Source organism: Manis javanica, chromosome 4, assembly GCF_040802235.1.
Source record: "Manis javanica isolate MJ-LG chromosome 4, MJ_LKY, whole genome shotgun sequence".
Classification (NCBI taxonomy): Eukaryota; Metazoa; Chordata; class Mammalia; order Pholidota; family Manidae; genus Manis; species Manis javanica.
Window position 1 is genome coordinate 160,432,828 of NC_133159.1, and position 24,522 is coordinate 160,457,349.

The following is a 24,522-nucleotide window of genomic DNA, read 5'->3' on the forward strand; positions in this document are numbered from 1 at the left end:
TGAGAAGACCACACACACCTGTAATATAATGTAGAAACACATCAGAGGAATTCATAGTAGTGAAATTTAACTAAAAAGAATTGTGCTTAAGGCAAATTAACCAATATGACAATTTGATATGTAGATTTATTTGTAAGTAAATATTTCCAGTCACTGTTTTTAATTTACTTTTTATAATTTATTTTACACTTGAGGTAAAATTTACATACACTAAAATGCACAAATCCAAAGTATACCATTTTGTGACCTTTGACAAATGTATACACATCTATATAACCCCCACACCTATCAAGATAGAGAACTATTTTACCAGAAAGTTCTCAGATCTCACTTCAGTAAACTCCCCACCACCACAGAGGAAAACACTATTTAATAATTTGTTTGTTTTTTTGCCATAGATTCATTTTGACCTAGAACTTCAAACAAATGATATATGGTATAATTTCTTTCCTGTCTGGCACCTTTAACCTGACATGTGTTTTTGGAAACCACTGATGTTTGTGCTTCTATCACTGGTTCATTCAGAGCTGTACTAAGAAGTACCAAGGCATGCTTTTAACTATTACCAATCATTTTCATGGACAAGTCATCCCTCTTTGTCCAGGACTGAGGGGGTTCCAGCTCAAGACTTTGAGTATTAAAATCAGGAAAGTCCCAGTCAGAGAGAAATTATTAGGTTATCCTCTGATAACATCTTTAAATACCTTAATTAGGATCATTTGGAGGCCAAGCCCTTTGTACTATTTTTATCACAATAACTTGCTTAGTAAACACTTGATTTATGTTTTTTTTTTTATCTCATAGGCTTGTGTTTGCAGAGCTAGAGATGATGAGGCAATTGTGAGTTAACATGGTGTTCTCAGGGGAGAGATTTCACTTGATTTGCTCTATAGGAGATGCTGAGGAAAAAAACATAAAAAAGATTTTGATTACTAGGGGAGAGTTTTCTATATAAATTCAGGGAGATTAAGAAAAACCCTTTGTAACAGCAGCAAAGGCAGCATACGTTCTTATTATAGAGAAGTGTACAGAGAGCACAGCCCCTAGACAAGTGCCTCACAAAGTGGGCTGCATATTGGAACCACCTGGGGAGAGATTAAAACTACTGATGCCTGGCTCCTGCCCCCAAAACTCTGAGTTTAATTGATTCGGTGTGTATCCTGGGCATCTCAATTATTTACAGCCCCTCAAGTAATCTTAATGTACAGCCAAGTTTGAGACCTCTTTAAACTGTCTATATTACATGTATTAGTATAATATTAAGTTGGGAACAGAAGTAGCTAAAATATTAAAATAGAATTGGTAACTGTGGATAAAGTGAAGGTTCCTGTGGCCAGGATTCTCACCTGGCCCCAGTCAGCTAGCTCACTACACCTGTGTGGGCAATACGTTGCTATTGACTCTGTATAAAGAGCTCCACCCAGTACTCGAGGCCACATGGTGTCATGGTTGCATGGCTGCAGGAGAGCAGAGACTGGTGTGGTGGCAGCGTCAAGGACAGACTGAGACGGCAGGGTGGGCAGAGAGGCCCAGAGGCAGAGACCGGCTTGCTGCATGCAGACTCTCTCTGAGTGTACAGGATTCTAGTGATTGACCTGCCACCGTGGGAATAAAGTTGGGTTATAAACCCTTTCACCCCAAGAACATTCCATTGTCATTTTTCGGTCTCATTGAATCCATAGTGAACTTGCAAGTGAACTGAAACCCACTGGCAAGACAATTGGCAACGGTCAGCAGGATTCATTGTTGACAGAGGAATGGAACAGGCTGCCCTCCTGGGAGGAGTGTTTCCACGGGCTGCTCTATGCATGGGGAGACATTCGAGTGTCTGCAGTGGGCATGTGGTCTGATGTGGCTTGCCTCCTAGAGGACTGGGCCCCACCCCAAGACTGGGAAGGGGTGGACATGACACCTGAGGCAGCAGGGGTGGCCCTTGGTATAATAAATAAATCCTTTGAGAAACAGAAAGCCCGTGAGGCAGTGGGAACATTGGGAAGTTTTTTCCTCACAATATTGAAAAAGGCTCCAAGAGAGAGAGACGCCCTCCCGCAGGAAGCACAAGAACATGAGTTGCAAGGTGCTGTTGAGGAGGTAAAAAGTTTGTTGGTGACTGAAAATGCCATCACTACAAGGTGCTGGAGAAATGGTAGAAGATGTTGTGGTAGCTGGAGAAGCAGCAGCACGAGGGCACAGGCTGCCAGGTGACCGGGGGCAGGTGAAGGGTGTAGTGGAGCCGTCAGCCCCAGAAAGGAAGGAGTGGAGGTTTGACAAACAGGTGCGGATGGAGGCCCTGCCGGTGCTGGAGGCATCAGCCTCTCCTCGGTTGAAACCCCACCCGGTTGAAAGCTGGTGGAGAGCCAGAAAGAAAGACTCGGCAACCACGGTTTCCTCCGGGAGAGGTGCAGCCCCCTCCCCAGGACATGGAGCACTCTGTGCTCTGCTTCCATCCTCAGGCTCAAGCAATGAGGGCACAAAAGGAAATACGGTCTGCTACTCAAAGGGAGAATTTAAAGGACCCCATGAAGGTCACGAGGACCCAGATGATTTGATAAACGCAGGAGCAGACAGGCAGAAATTGGGTGGAAAGTCAAATAATAGACTCTTACTGGAGCTGTGGCAATTGAAACCAGAGCAGTGGTTCTGGCTGCTGAGGACAAAGCAGAAGCCGGAGACAAAGTAACAAGACCAGCCTGTGTGTCTGCAAGACTTTCTACTGGGGAGGCTGGAGAAGGTGGGTATTGTAAGGCCCACCCATGGTTCTTCTGATAAACTCATGTGAGTAGGACTGGTTCAAATACAGCCAGGATGACTACTTGGTGGCAGTGGATATCCTCAGGCTTGAGGGTTATTATAATTTGTCATAATTTGTTATTTGTATATTGTATTATGTTATTGTGGAATTTGGTTACAATGTTCCAGCTTCCTCACACAGGGACCATTGCAGAGGATTGAGGGCGCATAGATTGAGAGGCAAGAATCCTGGAGGGGTGGAGTGTGGATCAAGTGAAGGTTCCTACGGCCAGGATTCTCACCTGGCCCTGGTTGGCTAGCTCACTACACACGTGTGGGCAGTATGTTGTTATTGACTCTATAAAGAGCTCCGCCCAGTGCTCTGGGCAACACGGTGGCATGGCCACATGGCTGCAGGAGAGCAGAGACTGGAGTGGTGGCAGCGTCAAGGACAGAGCCTGAGATGGCTGTGGGGGCAGAGAGGCCCAGAGGCAGAGACCGGCTTGCTGCCTGCAGACTCGCTCTGAGTGGACAGGATTCTAGTGACTGACCTGCCACCATGGGAATAAAGTTGGGTAAAAACCCTTTCACCCCAAGAATATTCCATTGTCATTTTTTCGGTCTCATTGAATCCATAGCTAACTTGCCTGGGGCTGAAACCCATTGACAAGACAGTAACATCTAAATAAAATGATCCTGAATTAGAAACACTACTTTGAGCAACTTCAGACTGAACCATAGATAATTCTGTTTACTCTTTTAGATCACTTAAATACCAAAACCAAAAGCCCTATGTGGATGAAAATGAAACAATGGGGCCTGGAGCACAATGGAAAATTACTATAGAAAGAACATGAGTTTTTTTCTTTTTTAATGAAAATCAAAACCAGAATAGCTATCAGTCTGTATATTCCTTGCTAAAATTTTTACCCATAGTCTAATAGAATTTATAAATAATATCGAGATCATAAACACAAATTATGTATAATCTACCTTAACTGTGCGTCTCTTGTTACATAGAGTAGAGGGAGTATAATTTTTCACTTTGGTATACTTTTTATTTTTAAACTACTTATTTTGTTGTTGTTTTAGAATTCTGTAATAAAAAGACCTTAATTAGGTAAACATCAAGGAAATTTGGATGACCCAATTGATATTCGCCATCACTGTCACTGAACGTGTGCTGTGTCTCCAAGGGAAACTTGGCACATCGTGTTGACATATCCTTTAAAGAACGGCATGCAAAAAAGGCTTTTCTTATCAGGTATGACATATGTTACTTTAATGCTCATCATTATTTTTATAAATGCCTGGAATGTATTTTATCTGTGGCTAAAACGCACTACCACTAGATAAATTATAGTGATTTACTGTGTAATATCTAAAGAGAGATATCAATAATAGGTATGGGTAAGTGATAAGGAAATTAACACATTTTCATTCAATTAAGGTCCTTCATACTAAAAATTGAATTCTATTAAAATATTTATGAGTACACATTAATCAATATTACCAGTTGATATTAAGTAGTATGTGTAACACAGCAATATTTAAAACAATATAAATGCCCATATACTATTAATTGATTTTCTCTTTGTTCTTTAACTATCTTTAATCACTGCTTAATCGGATCTTTCTTTTTAAATTTTAAATGACGTAAGCATTTCAGTTCACCATGAATTTATAAAAACTTATTATGAAATACACAAATATACTTCAAAGTGTATAAAACATATAGATACAATATAATAAATTAGGATGCAAACATCTCTATGCCCAAAGCCCAAGTCAAGAAATAGAACATTGCTATTATCAAGAGGGTCTGTGATAGGTCTTTCCTTGACCACATCTCCCTTCTTCCACCCTACAGATAGTTGTCCTAATTTGCTACTAGGTGTGCATCCATAAACAATATAGTTCAGTGTTACATGTTTCTGAATTTTATGTAAATGGAATCTTACTATATGTGTTTTGATTCTTTTAGTCAATATTACATAAAAGTTAGGATAGGCGGCCCCTCAGATGGCCCAGTGATTTCTGCCTATTGGTATTCATGGACTTACATAATTCCCTTCCGTCATGTAACTTGCTTCTAACCAACAGCATATGGCAACATCAAGTGGGTAAGTTATAAAAACAGGGGTTTAAGAGCAACCAGTTTATTTGAGAAATGATCCTAAGAAGCATGGTTAGGGCACCTGGGAAGTGATCCAGGGACAGGATGGGAGCCAAAATATAATGATTACAACAGCAGATTACTCCCATAGGCAGCTGGGGCTGAATTCCACTAAAGACCTCTGGGGGCTGGTACAACATGCCCTGATTTGAGGGGGAAGAAGCCAGGGCATGAATCCACTGGCTCCTGACCATTGGTTGAACACTACCCCCTAGAGACTTTAACTCCTTCCTCTGGCCTTCCCAGAGCTTGCTCCTTCATCCAGAGAAAGTCTTCTGGCAGAGAGTTCCAGACGCTTGCTGTAAGAAATCATCTTCCTGTATTAGAATGAGGAGTGCTGAGGGGATAGAGGTGGGAATCCTGAAATCGCCTACTGCAGCCTGCTTTTTCTGCAGAGAAAGCTAACTACTGACAGCTAACAATGACAATTCAAGAAGGAAAAATAATGAGACATGGCACTCTTATGCATGGAAAATTAAGATTTATTTAAGATATAGGAACATCTCCATATGAGAAAAATCTGGCAGGGAGCAAATATATCAAGTGAGATGACATATTGCTTGACAGATTTCAGAGAAAGTTCAAACTTTGTGTTCATTTGGGAGAGAGTAACATGGTGGGGATAGGCAGGATATTTGGAGGTTAAACTCAGTTTAAGAATCAGTTGGAACTGAGGTTTTACCATTGGCCTGTCATGATTCATCTCACAGTTGGACTACATCAAGATTGGTTGATGGAAGACGGGTAGGTGCAAGCCAGGGCTTTGAGCAGCAAGAACCAGTAGAGCAGACTGCATGGCAGCAGGTGTTCTGGCAATAGCTGGACACACTGCAGCAGCTGGATACCCTGAAGCTGGGGCGGCAACACTAGGTTCTGCAGCAGGTGGTCTGACAGCAGCTAAGGCAGCAGCAACTAGAAATGCAGCAAGAGGGGCAGCAGCAGGTGGACACCCATCATGTTACAGAGATTATAGGCAGAGATTCAGCAGCAAGAGGAGGCACAGCACGTGGGGTGGGGACAGGTGGAGATGACACAGGTTGGGTGGTAACAAGTGGTGTAGCAGGAGACCCAGCCACAGACTGGACACAGGCTGCAACAGGGGCAGCAACAGCTGGAGACACAGCAGCTAGGGCATCAGCAAGATGGGCGGCAGCAGCTGGAGCCACAGCAGGAGGGGCGGCAGCAGCTGGAGATGCAGCAGCTGGGCCTGCAGCAGCTGGAGCCACCGCAGCTGGAGCCACAGCAGGAGGGGCGGCAGCAGCTGGAGATGCAGCAGCTGGGCCTGCAGCAGGCTCCGCCACAGCTAGAGCCACAGCAGGAGGGGCGGCAGCAGCTGGAGATGCAGCAGCTGGGCCTGCAGCAGCTGGAGCCGCCACAGCTAGAGCCACAGCAGGAGGGGCGGCAGCAGCTGGAGATGCAGCAGCTGGGCCTGCAGCAGCTGGAGCCGCCACAGCTAGAGCCACAGCAGGAGGGGCGGCAGCAGCTGGAGATGCAGCAGCTGGGCCTGCAGCAGCTGGAGCCGCCACAGCTAGAGCCACAGCAGGAGGGGCGGCAGCAGCTGGAGATGCAGCAGCTGGGCCTGCAGCAGCTGGAGCCGCCACAGCTAGAGCCACAGCAGGAGGGGCGGCAGCAGCTGGAGATGCAGCAGCTGGGCCTGCAGCAGCTGGAGCCACTGCAGCTAGAGCCACAGTAGGAGGGGCAGCAGCAGCTGGGCCTGCAGTAGCTGCAGCCATAGCAGGAGGGGCGGCAGCAGCTGGACACACCACAGCTGGGACGGCAGCAGGTAGTCCTGCAGCAGGTGGTCTGGCAGCAGCTGGGGCGGCAGCAGGTCTCCTGGCAGAGGCCGAGGCCACAGCCCTGGTCAGAGCAGGTGGAGCCACAACAAGAGTTGACCATGGTGTTGGTGGGTGGAGGTTCTGGGTGTGTCTTCAGGAAGGTGGGTTTGGAAGGTCTGGAAATCTCCTTGCCCAGTTCCCTTTTTATACCCTGCTAAGGAGCTGTTGTCATCAAATACAGCATTCTTTCCTTGTCATTGTTTGTCCTAATAAATAGACAATTATCAAATAAGCCAAGTTTGTTTTCCTGGTTAAGCTTTTCAAAACAGATGGAAAACATTGTTTCCTGTCCCGATATGTTAGGGTGCATCCCATCAGCTCTTCCTGAATCGCTTCTCATGTGCCTCTCTTGCTTTAGCTTCCTCAAAGAAAGCTGCCATAATGATACAAAGATGATATATGTGTTAGTTTCATTCTGCATGGCATATCATGGCTGCCCCTGCATGAGAATGATTCTTACCTGTTCACATTCCTTTTGGTGATCTGGGAGGATAAAGCTGCATTTTAATGGCTCGTTCATTGTGTGTCAGGTGGGCAGAAAAGTTTTGAATGTGAAATAGGATCACTAGCATGAGAATAAGAAGACTTTGAGGGCACATCCCTCAAATCATAACCCCTTTTCTAGACTTTCCAATGAGAAACAAATAACTGTTCTGAGGAAGAAAAGTAAGTCATGAAATTTTGATGTTTCCTTTTTTTCTCTTGGCTTTATTGAGGTATGCATAATATACAAAAAGTTGCACATGGTCAACATTTATATTTAATGAGTTTGGACATAATACACACAGCTGTAATACCATCACTACAATTAAGGTATTAGGTATATCCATCACCTTCCAAAGTTTTCTATGTCTCCTTGTTGTGTGTGTGTGTGTGTGTATGTGAAGATGTGCATGTTAAGAGGATAGATCTTGTGCTAGGTGTTCTTAAGGTTTAAAGTGCATCATAATGTATTGTTAACTTTGGGCACAATGTACAGCAGATCTCTAAAATGTATTCATTTTGTGTAACTATAACTTTATACCTATTGACAGCAACTACTCCTTTCCTCTCCCCATGGGAACCACCATTCATTCTCTGCTTCTATGAGTTTGATGATGTTAGATATCTCATATAATAAAACTCATAGAGGCTGAGAATAAAAAGTGGAATCATATAGTATTTATTTGTCCTTCTGTGACTCACTTATTTCCCTTAGCCTAATGTCTTCCTGGTCCACCCATACTGTTGCAAATGGGAAGAGTTCCTTCTTTTTAAAGGCTGAGTAATATTCTATTATGTGTATATACTGCATGTTTTTTTATCCGTTTGTCTGTCAATAGACCTTTGGGTTATTTCCATATCTTGGCTATTGTGAATAATGCCACAGTAAACATGGGAGTGCAGATATCTCTTCAAGATCCTGATTTCAGTTGTTTTGGATGTATACCCAAAAGTAGGATTGATGGATTATATGGTAGTTCTATTTTTAATTTTTGAGGAACCTCCATACTGTTTCCTGTAGTGGCTACACTATTTTATATTCCCACTAGCAGTGTACAAGGATTCTAATTTCCCCATATGCTCACCAACACTTGCTATCTTCTGTTTTTTGATAAGAGCCATCCTAACAAATGTGAAGTGATATTTCCTTTTTCTCTGGAACTCAGCTTTAGGACTTCTTAGGGGAAGGTGGCTGCAGAACTAGCTAGAATTTCTCTATCCAGCTGTATTGTAAGGTTCGGGTCCCTCGTTTCTGTGCAGGGTTGACCTTCCTTCTGACCCTGACTTCTTGTCTTCCTGGCTTTCCCAGGGTATGTTGGTTCTCCCCTCTGTTTCTAAGGTTCACCAACCCAAGTCACGTCGCCTGGTGTCCCTGCCTGTGGCTCTAATCCACACCCTACCATCTTGCTCTCTCTGTTGAATCGCTGTGCTCTGAAGATGCTCTATACTCTTCTGCTTCATTGATCAGATTTTACTCTCTAGGTCTTTATTTTGTAGAAAGGAGACAGAAAATGAATATCCAGATCAAACAACATCAGCCTATGTATGTTCTCATAGTGGGGATGAAGTAAAAGCTTATAGGGTGCAAAAATGCCGAACCAAACGACTAGCTAACTAGTTTTCAAACAATGAGTACTGCCAGCTCACTGGGTAGCTTTCAGCACATTTGTACCCTTGGGGATTGAGGAAAACCAGGGAGGGAGGAGAATACGTACTGAAAAATCCCGTCTTTGTATTTTGTTCTCCCAAATATGTGTCACTTTCAACTTTAGGATGGTTTTTGGGTAGCCATTCCTGTCCTGGACTGGTCTTTCTGAGGCCAGAGCCATGGACAGCTGAACTTCACTGACAGTCTCTCGATAGTAACGAAATTGGTAAAGAAAAGACACAGGCGTTTCACATGATAGTAATCTCAGTACAAGTCCCCACTCACTGCCATTAACACCAGATTAAACCCTGAATGCAAACACTGATACATTAATGGAGGGTGGCATTTGAAAAGGAAGAGCAGCTCCTCTCTGAGCATTCAGAACACATCTGGAAAATGCATTTAGTTCCAGGCCACATAAGAAGAATAAATTGAGGTATATTAAAAGTAAAATTGCTATGATGGTGACATCCTGCCCAGTGAAAAATAGATGAAAAAACTTTGGAAATATAACCTAAAGAAACCTGGGGGGAAAAAAAAAGGAGACGTGTGAGAGACTAGACTTGCCCCAAATGGCTGCAATGGCTGATACACATTAAATGGGGGGCTCGTGGAGAGAAACAGATTTTGGCTCACCAAGGGGAAGATGCTGTACGGAATGGCCTCCTCTACGCATAGTAGAGGTATTTAAGTGTAAGCTGTGTTGCAGAGGAAAACTCAAGAACCAGATGGAGGCGATTGGATGAAATGACTTTGAGGATCCCTTTCTACCTTAAGGGACTTACAAGCCCTAATTAACCAAACTCCTCATGATGCTTTTTTTGGTCCTAGCCGGTTTCTCCTCCTGCCCTGGCGCTAATTTCTAGGCTGACACAACCAGGATGACAACAGTGTAGGCTCCCCACTGGACCTCAGCTTGGAGGTTGAAGTGGTGTTTCTGAGCCTGAACTGTGTGTAACTGATGAACCCAAATAGAGCATCTTCTTGGAAAGGTCCTCAGCCACTTCTTCTGTCACAGGAAGATGAGGGAACAAGAGCAGTTTCCAAGTTGTTTTGGGAGCAAAGGTCCTGGAGAGCTCCACTATGGCATAGAAGAAGAACTCTGAGGTTTCCAGAAGACCTGGGATTGGGGAGGAAAGAATGTCCCTGAGGAGCCCTGATGACTCAGGCCTACTGATGACTCAATAAAGATATTTTTTATTTATAATGGCTATTTTTTTCCTTTATGGTGTGTGTGTGTGTGTGTATGTGTCTGTGTGTATCAGGATAAGCTGTAGATTATGTTTGGAAATCCCTCATGATTTCTTCTAGTACCTTAAGTTGCATTCTTTTTTTTTCTTTGAGAGCAAGAAATAAACTTTTATTGTTACGTGAAACCACTGACATTGTGGGATTGATTTGTTACTGCAGGAGAATAAGCTCCTGAACACACAGTGTTGTGTGCACCGAATCCTCAGGGCTCCTGGGTGGGGCAGTCTTCTTCCAGGAGGGCCTCCTGGCCTCTAGGAGCTGCTTGTTCCTCCTTTACAGCAGGCAGAGCTCCAGCCAGGATGATGGGCTGGGAGGGCGTCTGTGTCTCTAAAGTGGACCCTAGCTCCACTGTGGGGGGCCCTGGATGTGGGACCCTGTTCTTCAGAAACCCAGACGGGAACAAGGTCCTGGTGTTCCATAATTTGGCTTGACTTTGATAATGGACTTCAGGGTACACCAAGAATCAGAATGCAGTCACTCCTTTCCACAGATGGATTAAAGAGAGCTCTGATTCCAGTAAATGCCACCCAACAGCAGGGCTTTTTTCTCCTTGGAATGGGGATACTTTCCGTTGAATAGTCAAGACCCGCCACGCTCCCTCCCTGTTCATCGCCGGCCCCAGCACCTCTCCTAGGACAAAGCCCCAGAGGAACCAGTGGGGCAGCAGCCAGGGCTTCCCAGACCGTGGCCATCTGCAGGGCTACTTGATGTTCTGACAAACACAGGACCGTGCAATATGCTGGGCCAGTGTTTGCTTAGAGAATGTATTTCTACCCAAAGAAAATGCCTGCTTTTCTATCTGATCCAGAGTTTGTGAGGACTTGTGGTTTAAAAGACATTTAAACCACAAGGGATCTATAGCGCAGCTTCCTTGCCCATTAAAAGGGCTCGCTAGAACCTAGCCTGGCCATGCCAAAGGGTAGTTAAGAGGGATAAGGTGAAAGGGTCTTCCTCAGGCATTTTTCTCCCTGCAGGTAGCAGAAAGCCCTGCTAGAGTACCTTCAAGTCGAGAGGTTTGTTTCCCCCGTTACCAGAAAATGTGAGGTTGATTATCTCAGGCTCAATGATATTGTACGCAGGGTCAAAGCGTCTTTCCCTCTTTCATCTCAGCCATCTTTAAGCATGCTGACATTTGTCTTCATGCTTATTGCCTTATGTTCCCAAGATGGCTGCTGCACCTCACACCTCACATCTGTGTCCAATGCAGGAAAAAGGGATCAGGACAGAGGCTTTCTCTTAGTGGGACATTGTTTTTTTATTTGGCATGGACAGTCCTCCCTATAGATTATTCCTTGTATCTCACTGGCCAAAACTGAATGAAATGCACCCGTGCCCTCACCAATTTATCACTGTCCAAAAGAAGCAAAATTGCTATGGCTGGTTTAGACCAATAATAATCTATCCCCTTGGTCTCGGGGAAGAACTCATCCTTCTTAAAAACAGGAGATGTCCACCTACCATCTAAAGAAAGTGGGGATGGGGGTGCAAACTATAGGGAGGCAGTGGAAAGCATCTGCTATAGAACCACAGATTGGGAGTCAAGTTGTAGCCCTAGTTCTCTGCATTGGAGCTGCTGTGTGGCCTAGGTTAACAGCTTCATTCTTATATAGAGTTTTTCATCTAAATGAAATTTGTTTTTATTTAGTGAATGAAATAGTATCTCTCCTTCCTTTCCTTTCCTTTCCCTCCCCTTTCTTTCTCCAAAAGTTAACAAGTTGTCCTGGACTTTTAAAATAATCCTTTCTTCTTTAATGATTTTAAATTGCCACTTGCATTAATTCCTATAGGCTTTTAGGTCTGTTTCTGGACTCTATGCAGTGTCACACCTTACTGTTTGAAAGTCACTCTAATGTGACTTTCAGTTCTTTGAATCTGTACATTTATGACTATTTTTTCAAATCTCTTTCACTTGACTATTTGTTGTTCTCCATGCTTCCTCCTACCTATGTTCTTGTTTTTATTTTAGAATTCATACTAGTTCTCTGATTCAGTCATATGAAATCACTTTTCTGAATATTCACTTTTATGGGATATAGTCAATAACCTTTGTGCTCATTCAAAGGATAGAACTCAAATAACCAGGCATACATGCCCAAAAGATAACCTGCCTGAGATAAATTATGGGTTAGGAAAGTGATACAGAACTCTTGGAAGATTATTTTTCCCTACAGCTATATTCGCAGATTATTGATAAATCCCACCTATACCCACTATATATTGAATATAACTAAGTAGGCTACAGAAATAAATGCAACCTATATTTCTATACTTCCAGCAACGTATTTTACCTGCTTCATGCCTGTGTGCCTTTCAAAATCTGAGACATTAACTGATGGTAATCCAAGAAAGTGATATTTAGATTCCCAGAAGAAAAGAGCGATTCTTTTGCAAAAAAAAAAGGAGAGTAAAATATCAGAACGGTTTAATCCAAGAAGAACATAGATTTATGATGAAACTTTTAAAAGCCATAGGAATAAGAAATACAGAAAATAAAGGCAAATTTACTAAATCCAAGAGTATTAGCATTAGACCAGTATGTCTTACAACTTAAAAGTAACCAGTTGCCCCTCTCCTGGTGAATAAACCAGATGTCCCTCCACAGGTGAATCGCTGAAATACCCAAACTGGGATACATCTATACCTTAAAATTCTCCTCAGTAATAAAAAGGAAAAAAACTATTTATAAACTGAACAACTTGCATGACCTCAAGGGAATGATGTTGAGTATAAAAAGCCAATCACCAAAGGTTACATACTATAAGATTCGATTCGTAGAACATGCTTGAAATAAAAGTGTAGAGATGGAAAACAGAGTAGTGGTTGCCAGGGGTTATGGATCATGAGTGGGAGAGAGTGGATATGGCTATAAAAGAGTAAGCTTGAGGGAGCCTTATGCAGGCAGAACAGCTCTGTATCTTGATTGCAATGGCAGTTACACAAATCTACACACATGACAAAATTGCATACAACTGCACACACAAACATGAATGCATGCAAAACTGGTAAAATCTGGCCAAGTTCTATAGATTGTACTAATGTCAATTTCTGAGTTTTGGTATGTACTATAATTATACAAGAAGTGGCCACTGGGGGAAATTGGGTGGAGGGTACCCAGGATGCTACTATACCCTTTCCAACTCCCTGTGAATCTGTATTAATTTAAAAATGAACTATAAAATTAGACTAATGTGAGGTAAAAGGGAGCATGCCTTTGTTTGTCTACTGTGAACTTTTATCCCATTGAATATTTATCACAACTTAAGTTTTCCCCTTCAGTTGATCAAATTATTTAAGAAATGAAGAGATTCTTGTAGATATGAGATAAAATGTTGAAAACTCTAGTTTGCTGTCTTAACATCAGACACATACAATTTTCTTTACAGTTTAAAAAAGTTATCTTTACTTTGTTAAGTGTGAGACACATATGATATACCCTCTAAATATACAAACTGTATTGTTAGTAAGCCCTATGCTATATAGTCGATCTTCAGAACTTATTTATCTTGTGAAACTGATCAATTGTACCCTCTGATTTTAGATCCCACATGTAAGTGAGATTATATAGTATTTGTCTTTCTGTGTCTGGGTTATTTCACTTAGCATGATGTCCTCCAGGCTCATCCATGCTGCTGCAAATGGCACAATTTCCCTCTTTTTTTAAGGTTGAATAATATTCCATTGTATACATACACTACATCTTCTTTATCCATCCATCTGTTGATGGACATTTAGGCTGCTCCATATCTTGGCTATTGTGAATAATGTTGCCATAGACATGAGAGTGCAGGTATCCCACATCTGATTTCATTTCCTTTAGATAAATACCCAGAAATGGTATTCTGTTTTTAACTGTTGAGGAACCTCCATGCTGTTTTCCATTATAGCTGTACCAATTTACATTCTCACTGACGGTGTACCAGGGATCCCTTTGCTCCACATCCTCACCAGCACTTGCTATCTGTTTTTTTAGTAATATAGGCATCCTAATAGGTGTGAGGTGAAGTGTCATTGTGTTTTGATTTGCATTTCCCTGTTGACTAATGATGTATAACAACCTTGATAAGTGGGTATTGTGAACTTTTCTTTAGAGAAAAGCAATCCTAGGTTGAGAGAGTTTTAAGTAACATGTCCAGGAGCACAGCTGGTCTGCAGTACCATCAGAATTCAGATCTAACCCTAATTCCCAATTCCATGGATTATTCTCTATACTGCACTGCCTCTATTTAAATTGATTTAAATCAATTCATGGATTATAGTTTACTAAGGACTCTTTTTAGTTTTTTGGTAGCAATTGTAGTGCATAACTCTCATGTTACAGATAGTAGGTTCAAAGATGTTTCCCTTTAAACATTTTCTTGTTTCTGCTGTGAGACTGAATTATGGTCTAGATAAAAATCTCATCGGTGAGTACAAATTTAATACTTCTATTACAGGGTCCCCTGAGAACATGTATTCCTGTCTTAAGCAGAAAAAGAGATAGCAATATGTATTGAACATTTCATTAATAAGAAATAGTGTCTTTCAATGCTTAAAAGTTTTATTGTGGAACCTCAAGCAATTCCACATGAAAATAAATTCCATAGAAAAACATTAGAAAGAAAAAATCTAGAAGGGGAACATTTGAAGATGTCTGTATTTTGCATCAGAATTAGGGAATCTAAAACAACTTAATGCAGAATCTCTAAGTTCTGATTCACTGGTGATGAGATGTTCCTACAAAAGAGAGTAAGTAATAATATAGAGGCCAAAGGTTTCCATATCAATCCATGGGCCTGTTTGTAAGGTCACGCCATGAGGAAGTACCACGTGTTTTGTTGAATCAGGTGCTCTCTGCCCGGACTGCAGGATGAGGGTAAGGCCGTTCAAGCCCACAGCAGGGCAGGAGCCACTTCAGCAGCAAGAAGCGCTGAAGTAGCTGGGATGGCAGCAGGTCGTTCTACGGCAGGTGGTCTGGCAGCAGGATGGGCAACCATAGCTGGACACACAACAGCTGGGCACACAGCAGGTGGGGTGGCAGCAGGTGGCCCTGCAACAGCTAGGCTGGCAACAGCTGGGGAAGCAGCAGGTTTCCTAGATGAGGCTGTGACCACAACCCTGCTCAGAGCAGATGAAAACGAACCTACACATGTCACAAATGGGATGTGTCCAAATTAATGAGATTTTGTTGTGTGAATATTATAGCAAAAGATTCAAAGGGTATAGGAGACATTCAGAATATTGCCCTAATTTTTTTTTTTGATGATGATTCAGGTAATATGTTAGCAAACTCGTGGGTTAAATAATACCTAACACTCTCAGGAGTGTAATATGCCCTTAGAATAGAAAGACTTTCTTGAGCACAACAGTGAGTCACAGACCTCACAGTATTCAACACTCAGAATGTGTACAGGATTGTATAAGGATTGGGTTGAAGCCCGAAAAGCCACAGGTCTTTTCAGCAAACAGTGGTTGAGAGCTCCCCCTATTCTATTCCAGGCACTAAGCATGAACCCCCATAATACTTATTCTCCTAGACATAGGTGTCATCAGCTCCTCCAACAAACCCTTCGTGATACTTCCCACCCAAAGACCCCATCCATTAGGTGAGCCTTCTCTCATATCCCGGTGGCACTGTCCTATCAGCACTTTTCTTGATCTTTCTAAGAAAAGATACTAATGAGTCTTTTTTGTAACCCCCCAGGCCTAGCTCACAGCATGGCCAAACCCAACTCTATATACATGTTTGTTAAATAAATCATATAGTCCCCACCTTTGAGAAGCTCAGTGTGAATAGGGAAAGAGGTGAATAATCAAACAGGTACAGCAAAAAGAAAATTTCTATATAGAAAACCGAATGCTATGAATCCCTCATGGTTAGACAGATTAACTAATTATTTAGAACTGCAGAAAAGGGATGTTAGACATGGGCCTGAATGAACAAGAAGGGACAGGTGGACAATGAGCTTGAGCCAGAAATGCTGAGATGTACAAGAGCACAGAGACGCAGGAGAACACGGCGTGTTCACGGGGCAGCAAGTGATTCTGAAGAGTTAGAATTTGCATGTTCTCTATCATTAGTGTACAGAAAACAAAACAGAGTAAAGGATATTAATCATTTCACTGAAAAGACATATAAATGCCTTTTAAGCTTTTGAAAGAGTTCAGTCTCAGGATTTTTTATTTGAACAAGTTATCCATGCATCCAACTATCTGTCAGACACCTACTGTATGCCAGGTCCTGTGCTATGTTGTGGGAATAAAATAGTGAATAGTATGGAAGGACAAATTAAAATATTTAGTTTTAAAAACTTTAATAAATTGGTGAAGTTATAAGGACACGGACATTCCCATACACAGATAGCAGAGGGGTCTAAATGGGGCCAACTTCTTTAAATGGCAATTTAACAGTATCCATAAGATTTTTCAATGTGCATGCCCTTTGAGAAATTTCACTTATAGAAACTTATTCAACAGAGACACAATTACATGTGCTTCAAGACATAAATTTAAGGGTGTGTTTTTCAGCATGGTTTGTAAAAAACAAAAGATTAGATTTCATAGTGGTTATATAGGAGAATGACCTTGATGTAGGAAGCACACCAGTATATAGGCATGATGGGGTGTCCTTTCATCACAAAGAACGCTCTGAACTATTCTTGCAACTTTTCTATAACTTTAAAGTTATTTCAATAAAAAAAAGAAATAAAGCACACTTTTAAGGCAAACAGGTCATCCCTATTCCATACAGACAGCACATTGCCTTTTAGACTGAATTTTTCAGCAAGGAAGGAAAAAAGCACAAGAGCATGTTTGGTTGTGTTGTTTTCTAGTTATTGATGTTTAATTTCATTGCATTTTGCTAAGAGAAAAAGGCCTGCACTATTTCTGTTATTAAGATTTTTTTGTAACCTTTGTATTTTGTGAATGCTCTGGGTGTATAGGAAAATTATGGAAACAATTTTTTAGGCACAAAATTGCATATAAATATCCAATTATACCTAAGTTGATAATGGTTCTACTGAAATTCTCTATATTCTTGTTTATTTTTCTTTTCCAAATGACAAATTTTGAAATAATATTGTTGAAGTCTGTGCTCTGATTGTGGTTTTACCATTTTCCTATGTATTTATAATAGGTTTTTTTGCATTTAGTTTGAATGTAAACCAAAGTGCTTATGACAACAGGAAAGCTAATATTGTGGAGACATGAATAATATATCAGTGAGAAATCATTATCAAAGTGAAGACAAGATTTCATAGGCTTAGGATTTTGATCCAATTGAGCCACAGTGGTGTGGTCATTTGCTTGTTGAGAGATGGTCGGTTCTCTGTCTGAAGGCAGAGAAACAGCTTAGAGACCCCCATCCTCCTCAAAATGACTATAGAGTTTTCTTGATATATTTTTTAATGTAATGATTTCCTTTATATGAATATAAATACTCTGCTTTCATCTGATTCTCTCCTTCACTTTATCTTGTCTTATGTGTTTGTGACTTGTACACCTTCCCTTGAATTTTCAAACTTGACACATGTTATTTCTAGGAATCAATCCTTATATACTCCTCTCTGATTGAACAGATTCCTCTTTCTCACCAATATTACCGATGTACCCTTGCTGACAAATATCTTCCTATTCAATTCAAGATTTCATTGTGAGTTACCTAAGGGATGGAAACTGGCTCTCATTCAACTTTGAGCTTCCCAGAGCCCAATAGTGCAAGGATCTTGGTAGTTGGTCAATAATTCAATTATAGTAAAAAGGACATTCTTGTTTTCTCTCAATAAACTTAATGCCAGGTAAGGTGGACAATCTGATTTGTGAAAAAAATTAATTATTTGGCATTTTCTTTGGTACAGGCATTGATTAATGTGCAAAATCAGTTTCTTTGTTCACATGACAGAAACCTAATCTTATCTCCAGTTCATAATCAACACTATTCTGGGCAACAGTTTTCTGATAGGAAGAGAATAAGTACTTTTTAGATACCGGTTCTCCATCACACATAACTCATTGTGAAGGTAAAGCCACGAACAACTCTTGTAGAACTGGGGGCCTGTCCCCATGAAGTGGTATAGACATGTGGTCATCTGACCGAATGCCAAGGTTATAGGCCCAGAACTTGGAGGTTCTGAGTGGTATTTAGTTTGAATTGCTGCTTTTTAAACAGTTGCTTGGTGGTATGAATGTTGGGATGAAAAAACATAGTGACAGACCAGGGCAAGGCCAGGTGTGGTGGACAAAGGGAATGAGAGCAAGGCAGACACACGGGCATGATGGTGGTTGACTCAGGGCTGGTGGAGAGGAGTGAAGTGCAACAAGGGGATCTGCAGCAGGTGGTCTGGCAGCAGCTGGGGCAGCAGCAGGTCTCCTGGCAGAGGCCGTGGCCACAGCCCTGGTCAGAGCAGACAGGCCACAACAGGAGCTGACCATGGTGTCAGAGTGTGGAGGTTCTGACTGGGTTTTCAGAAGAGTGCAGTTCTCAAGTAGAAGTCTCCCAAATCCTGCTGAAGAGCCGTCATCATCTTGTCCAGTATTATTTTCTTGCTAATGTGTATCATGTTTACAGAGAAATGATCAGACATTCTGATTGTAGCATTTCGATGCAGTTAGCTTTGGTATTTAAAATGCATATTTATGTAATTTTCATTGCTTCATCTCTAAAAGCATCACTTGCCTTTCTTTTTTGTTTCAGCATCATCTCCTCTTCTCCCTTTTATACTTGCCCAAGTGTCATTGATACTCTGAGCATAGTTCAAGCCAACTCTTTGACCCTCCATTTATCTTCTTGTGTCTGAAAGAGACATGCAGCCCCAGTTTCTTCTATTTGGACAGTACTTTAAATGGACACAAACATGGCTATACTAATGCATGAAATATCAGACCTCAGTCCACTATAGCAAAGTGGCTTGGTGCCAGCACAACACATTTGTAACTTATGAAGAAGCTAAGAAGTAAAACTGGTTTAAGACATGTGGCTTCAAATTTACCTTGTCCAAAATAGAATTAGTTATTCTGTTATTTTTCCAAAGCCACACCCCAATTATCCAGTCCTATTACAAATTACTATTGGTCCAAGTTTTCAAGCTAATAAACTTAAGAGTTCTTTATTCATGTATCGATTCCCACTCTTCAGCCAGAGCCATTCTCAGGACAGAGACACAGAAGTAAATAATAACTTCCCCACCCCATTTCTGCTGTGACTCCATTCTGACTCAATGAGTAGCCACAGATTATTTGACAGGATGATTCAGTAACACTGTTTCCTTATGCTGGATCTGCAAAAGGGGTTTATCCACCTTTGCAGCCAAGATCAGGATGCCTCAGTAGCAGAGTCACCAGCAAACTATGCTCACAGTTAAGTCAGAACAAATGAAGCTGCTATCAGGAGCCACCTTGTTGCCATGCAAGAAAGAGGCTTTTTCTTTCAAAAGGTTACAAATGTGGAAATTGCTAAGCATCTAAAATGTCATGCATGTAAAATATAGAGCATCTAAAATGTTACTCTGCTTTGCTCTGCCGATATACAGGATGGAGTCATTGTCCCTTTTGTTCCTGCATTTAATATACTTAGTTGTATTTGTATTTTTAAACTGCAATTCAGAGCAAACTATTTAGTTGTCAGTTTAACTGCTTTGAAACCTTTCCTTCTCCACCACTAAATGTAAATATAGTGTCCCCAGGGCAGATTTGTTATCAGGTCTGTCCACAGATTTGGAGCTCAGCCTAGAAAAAGTTAATGTCAATTACAGTAGATTTCAGTCCCCTAAAGAAGGACACAAGATACTCAAGTGGAGTTGCTTGCAAATAATAGATGTATTTGTTCTTGAATTTTGTGTAGCCCAGATGAAAACCTTGTTAAAATACACTTTTAATTCAAAATGTGTTAAAATATGGTTTGAATTCCTCATTTATGTTTCATCTGTCTGCAGAGGAATATCTCAATATAAAAGTAGAGGCAAGGGAAAAAAGGTAGGTGATAACAAAAGCTCTGATCTCTTCTCCAAATAACCTTGAACTGTCAGGTGACCAGAGGATGTACTCTGTCTTGGAAAATGATTCATAGTTAAATGATGCTATTGATGTTTGACTCTCCCATCCCTGGAAATAAATTATTATGGTTTATCACTTAACTAGTGGGACAATCCTATCCTTTATTTTCAGAAGATTCATAATATTTAAGGAACTCTTCCTCCTTGGGCAATTCTCCATGGGTCATGAAAAAATGTCATATAATAATAACCAGGAAAATTCTGTTCACTGGTCCCAAATTTGGGGATCAGTGTATTAAAGGTCTGGTGAAAAAGATAATTTCAGATTACAAGAAATTTGTCCCTGTTCAAAAGCCCACCCTCCGTCCCTGGCAACATGACCCACTCATGCTGCTCCCCTACCTGCTGCAGGACCACCTGCTGCCAACCTACTTGTGTGGCCACCTGCTGCCAGCCCTCCTGCTGTGGGTCCATTGGCTGTGGACAAACCGGCAGTGGGTCCAGCTGCTGCCAGGCTTGCAGCCACCCTGTCTGCTGTAGGACCACCTGCTGCCAGCCCAGCTGTTGCTGCAGCCCTTGCTGTGTGCCTAGCTGCTGCCAGCCTTCCTGCTGATGATCCATTTGCCACTGACCCACCACCCACCCAAGACATATTTCCTAGACCATTTTGCTAAAGTTACTGTTCCTGCAGGAAACTTGCTCCCTAAGCTTTGCCAAGAAAGAACATGCTGACGTTGAGTTTTGTTGTCATCTGTTTCTACCATGCTTGTGAGTCTACTGAAGGGATGCAGTTCACTTCACCCTATATTTATTTTTCTTCATTTCTTCTTGATCGTTGTACCAGATGCTTCTCAGCTCCATCTAACTTGGCCATGGATTCACCATCTCAGCCTTGAAAAAGTAATCATCACCTTTTGCCTCTCTGGCACTTAAGTTCTTATGACTATACAGTTAGCTCTCCACAGTGATCAGTACTAAAATATCTTTTTAGATATTTGCATTATATTTAGTAACTTCTGCCAGGTTACTAAACTCTTCAGGTCACTTTGAATTGTCTTCCTACCTGTTCTTTCCTAATAAAATCTGTACATCTTTGCATCCAATGGTATGTGTTTGTTTGTTTACTGTACTTCTTTTATGAAGCCTTACTTTTGAGTTTCATTTTATATTTATTATTTCATTCCAGGCTCACAGTAGCCCTACAAGTTAGACAGAGCAAAGATTATCATTCCATTATTATTCTCATTTTAGTGATCAGATAATGATTCACCAAATAGCTAGTAATTGACAGGAGCAGGTCCTATGCACAGGTGCTTTGATTCCAGATCAAGGGTACTTTTATTTACATATTTCTGCAAGTAGAAATAACACTGGTAATGGCAGAGGGAAAGTGTCCCTACCCTTGTCTAGAAGAAACTGTTCTTTGATGTCATGGAATTGGCATCCTGGTATTATTTCATTCATCTCAACAGAGATTGGGATAAAGAATCACACTTGAAAAAGCACACAAGCTCAGATTATATTTCCTGGACTCCCAAGCTTTAAGGCAATTTGGTCTCTTAACCTGGATATTATTAAGGGAAGATAAATTTTTAGAGTCCTGAAAGTTGAGAAAACTATGAAATGGACATACAACCCTTTGATCCAGTCATAATCTTTGGGCCATAAAAGGAAAAAGAACAACTTGGCTGTGTCCTGTGAGATGAAGGCACATGAGCTAAAGGAAACAAAAATCACAGTTTTCAGGAAAAAGAGAAAAAGAAGTAGAAAGGATGCACTATTCAAAGTCAATCTGGGTATTGATTAGTTCCCAAAGGGCCAACCTGGATCTTTGGATGAAAAACTGAATAATAAAAAAAATGGCTGAAGTACCCAGCAGTACAAGAGCTAATACAACTCTGGGAGAAGAATAGGAAGTTTTATTATGCCCACCTTCTTAAGAGATATAAAAGTGCTTTGGATTCATTAACACACTAGATATAACACAGTGTGATCATCCTAGAAGATTTGTCTGGAATCCTTTGCCAGATTACTATACTTTCTAGCATGGAAATGGATGGGAAAAATTCCCACCATTTACTGAGGGTCAGCTACATGCTTTAATCTTTTTATTTCTCATTTTCATACAATTCTGGAAAGTGGGCAGTATTGCCCCTGCATTGAAGCAAAGGAAATCAGTGCTGAGGTAAAGTTACTTACATGAAATTCCATAAACAGCAAAGTACATTCTGACTTCAAAAACAAAGCTCTGTTTTGGAGGTTACTGGGGAAATGATGAAGGTACAGATCAATGGAACAAAACTGGGTCCAGAAATAGATTCCCAAATACATTATGCATTGGTTTTTGAAGAACTTGCCAAATTAGTGTGCAGACAAAGTATGCTCTTTTTGAACACAAGATACGGGAAGAATTAAGCATGCACTCGCAAAAAAAGTTATTCTTCAGCCATACTTAACACAATACACAAAAACAGATTTACAATGGATTGTAGAAGTACCTGTCAAGTTAAAACTACAACACTTCCAGAAGGAAATGTAAGAAAAGATCTATAGAGCAACTAGTTCCCATCTGCACCCCATTATAAACGCTTCTTTTCTGTGTGACAATTTTGTAAGATGCTGGTAGTGTGTACTATCCATTTCTTTACTAAACTCGCTAAAAGACTGTGCATCTATTAATCCCAATTTTAACTTCAGTAACTTCATTGTTGGAAGGGAAGACAGTAGAAAAGATACGGGGGTTGGGTGGAGGTAGGCTTGATGTGTGGTTTCAAGTTGTCTATCTTCAGTGAGGGACACTATGTCCTTATCCATTGTAACTCCTCCAGGAAATTCCGTATGTTAAGCTAAACACATGGATTTATTGATCCTGTTCCTCTCCAAGATACTCGTTAGGAGACCCACAAAGACTGGGAATATATCAACTAAGACTGCTTGCCGTGCCTTAAGATAGGTAGATGTCTGACTACCAGAGAACATTTTAGGAATCTCACCTCCTAACTCCCTGATTTTTAAAATGGAATCTTAGCCTACGATGGCACCCCTCCTCTTCTTCCAGCTCTGTTTATCTCAGCATTTCTCATCACAGGCAGGAAAAGGTAACAATGATGCTTGTCTCATGTCTCAGCTCTATGTCAGCTGCATTAGATAGAGCGAGTCTCAAGGTCAGCCCAGATTCAGACCACATGGCAGGAACTCACATTGCCAAAGGGCATTGTCTCTGTGAGTCCTTCTGGCTCTCTGTATTTATATGACTAAGCCCCTGAGTTCTTGGTGAGCGCCCCCCTCTTTGCATCGCACTTATATCGGTCTTCCGGCCTAACACCTTCGTCTCCAAAAGGGGAACCTATAGACCTGCCTTGCACATGTCTCCAAGCAATAAACGTAACGTGTGTGAAGCATCCAGTGGCAATACGAGCAGCAGTAGGCAGCCCAGGACACGTGAGTTCCTCCTCGCGTCCACTCAGACCCCCAGCAGGAAGCAGCAGCCAGCAAGCTCGGTGTGGGCACTCTCTTCAGAACATGCCATGCACACAGTGTCACCAGCTGACACGTGTCCTGGGCACTGACCTGGTTAACTCAGCAGAGTTAGCTCTACTGCTCCCAAGGAGGTGATCCAAGCCCCAAACTCTTCTATTCCTTTCAGAGCCCGAATCACACCCTACCTCCCTGAATCTCAGGCAGCATCATCAGTTCAGGGCCCAACGCGCCAGCCTTCTCTGCTGGCTCCTGTGAATGCACAGGTTCCTCACTTTAGTCTTTCCCACATCGTTCAGATTCCGCTGGATTATTAACTTCATTTCCCTCCAGTGCCTCAGATGTCCCTCACAAAACACAGGAAGCTGTTTTGTCCCCTTAGCTCGTTCAGAGGTTACAGATTACTCAGTGTCATCCACGCCCATTGCATAGCTTCTCAGTCCCCAACTTTGCCCGTACTGAATTTCCTTCCTAACATTTTGGTCACGTGGAAGAATGGCCTTAAATTTGGGGAGCATAATATGCCTGGCAGAAAATTACTTAATTCCTCCTTTGGTGTCTATAGGTTCTCATCCCAAGGAGGCCATACAAGAATACGGTTTGCATGATGCCCAAGAACACATGTCATTAGATGGCCTCCTTGTCATGAGGAACCTGGATTCTTACCAATGTTTGGTGCAGATGAATTTCAGGGAGTGGCTGGACAGCACGTGAGGCCAGGAAAGGATCCCTGCATTCAGAAGAGCTCCCAAATGCAGAAGAGCTCCTACTGGTCCAACATTAGTTGCTGTTCCTGAGCTGTAAGACACCAATTGGGCCGGAACATTGGACACAGGTATCATCTGCGTATACAAGAGAATAGGACTTCCGTTGTTCAAGAAGAAACTCATGTTAATGTTTTGCTCATGCTCAGTCCCAGGGTTCGTTCTGACTTGTCTTGACCAATAAACTTTA

The 24,522-nt window shown here is 41.7% G+C and overlaps 1 protein-coding gene across 1 annotated transcript; it reads right to left on the reverse strand.

Annotated features, from left to right (window-relative positions):
• LOC108387393 (uncharacterized) lies at nucleotides 1-10,040 on the reverse strand. The gene has a single exon (XM_037004104.2). The coding sequence runs from the start codon at nucleotides 6,800-6,802 to the stop codon at nucleotides 6,041-6,043; it is 762 nt and encodes a 253-aa protein (XP_036859999.2). The 5' UTR covers nucleotides 6,803-10,040; the 3' UTR covers nucleotides 1-6,040.
• Between the last annotated feature and the right edge of the window lie 14,482 nt (nucleotides 10,041-24,522).

Bases quoted from the DNA above. Each gene is read 5' to 3' on its own strand.
- LOC108387393 (XM_037004104.2), bottom strand. From the start codon at position 6,802: ATGGTCAACTCTTGTTGTGGCTCCACCTGCTCTGACCAGGGCTGTGGC.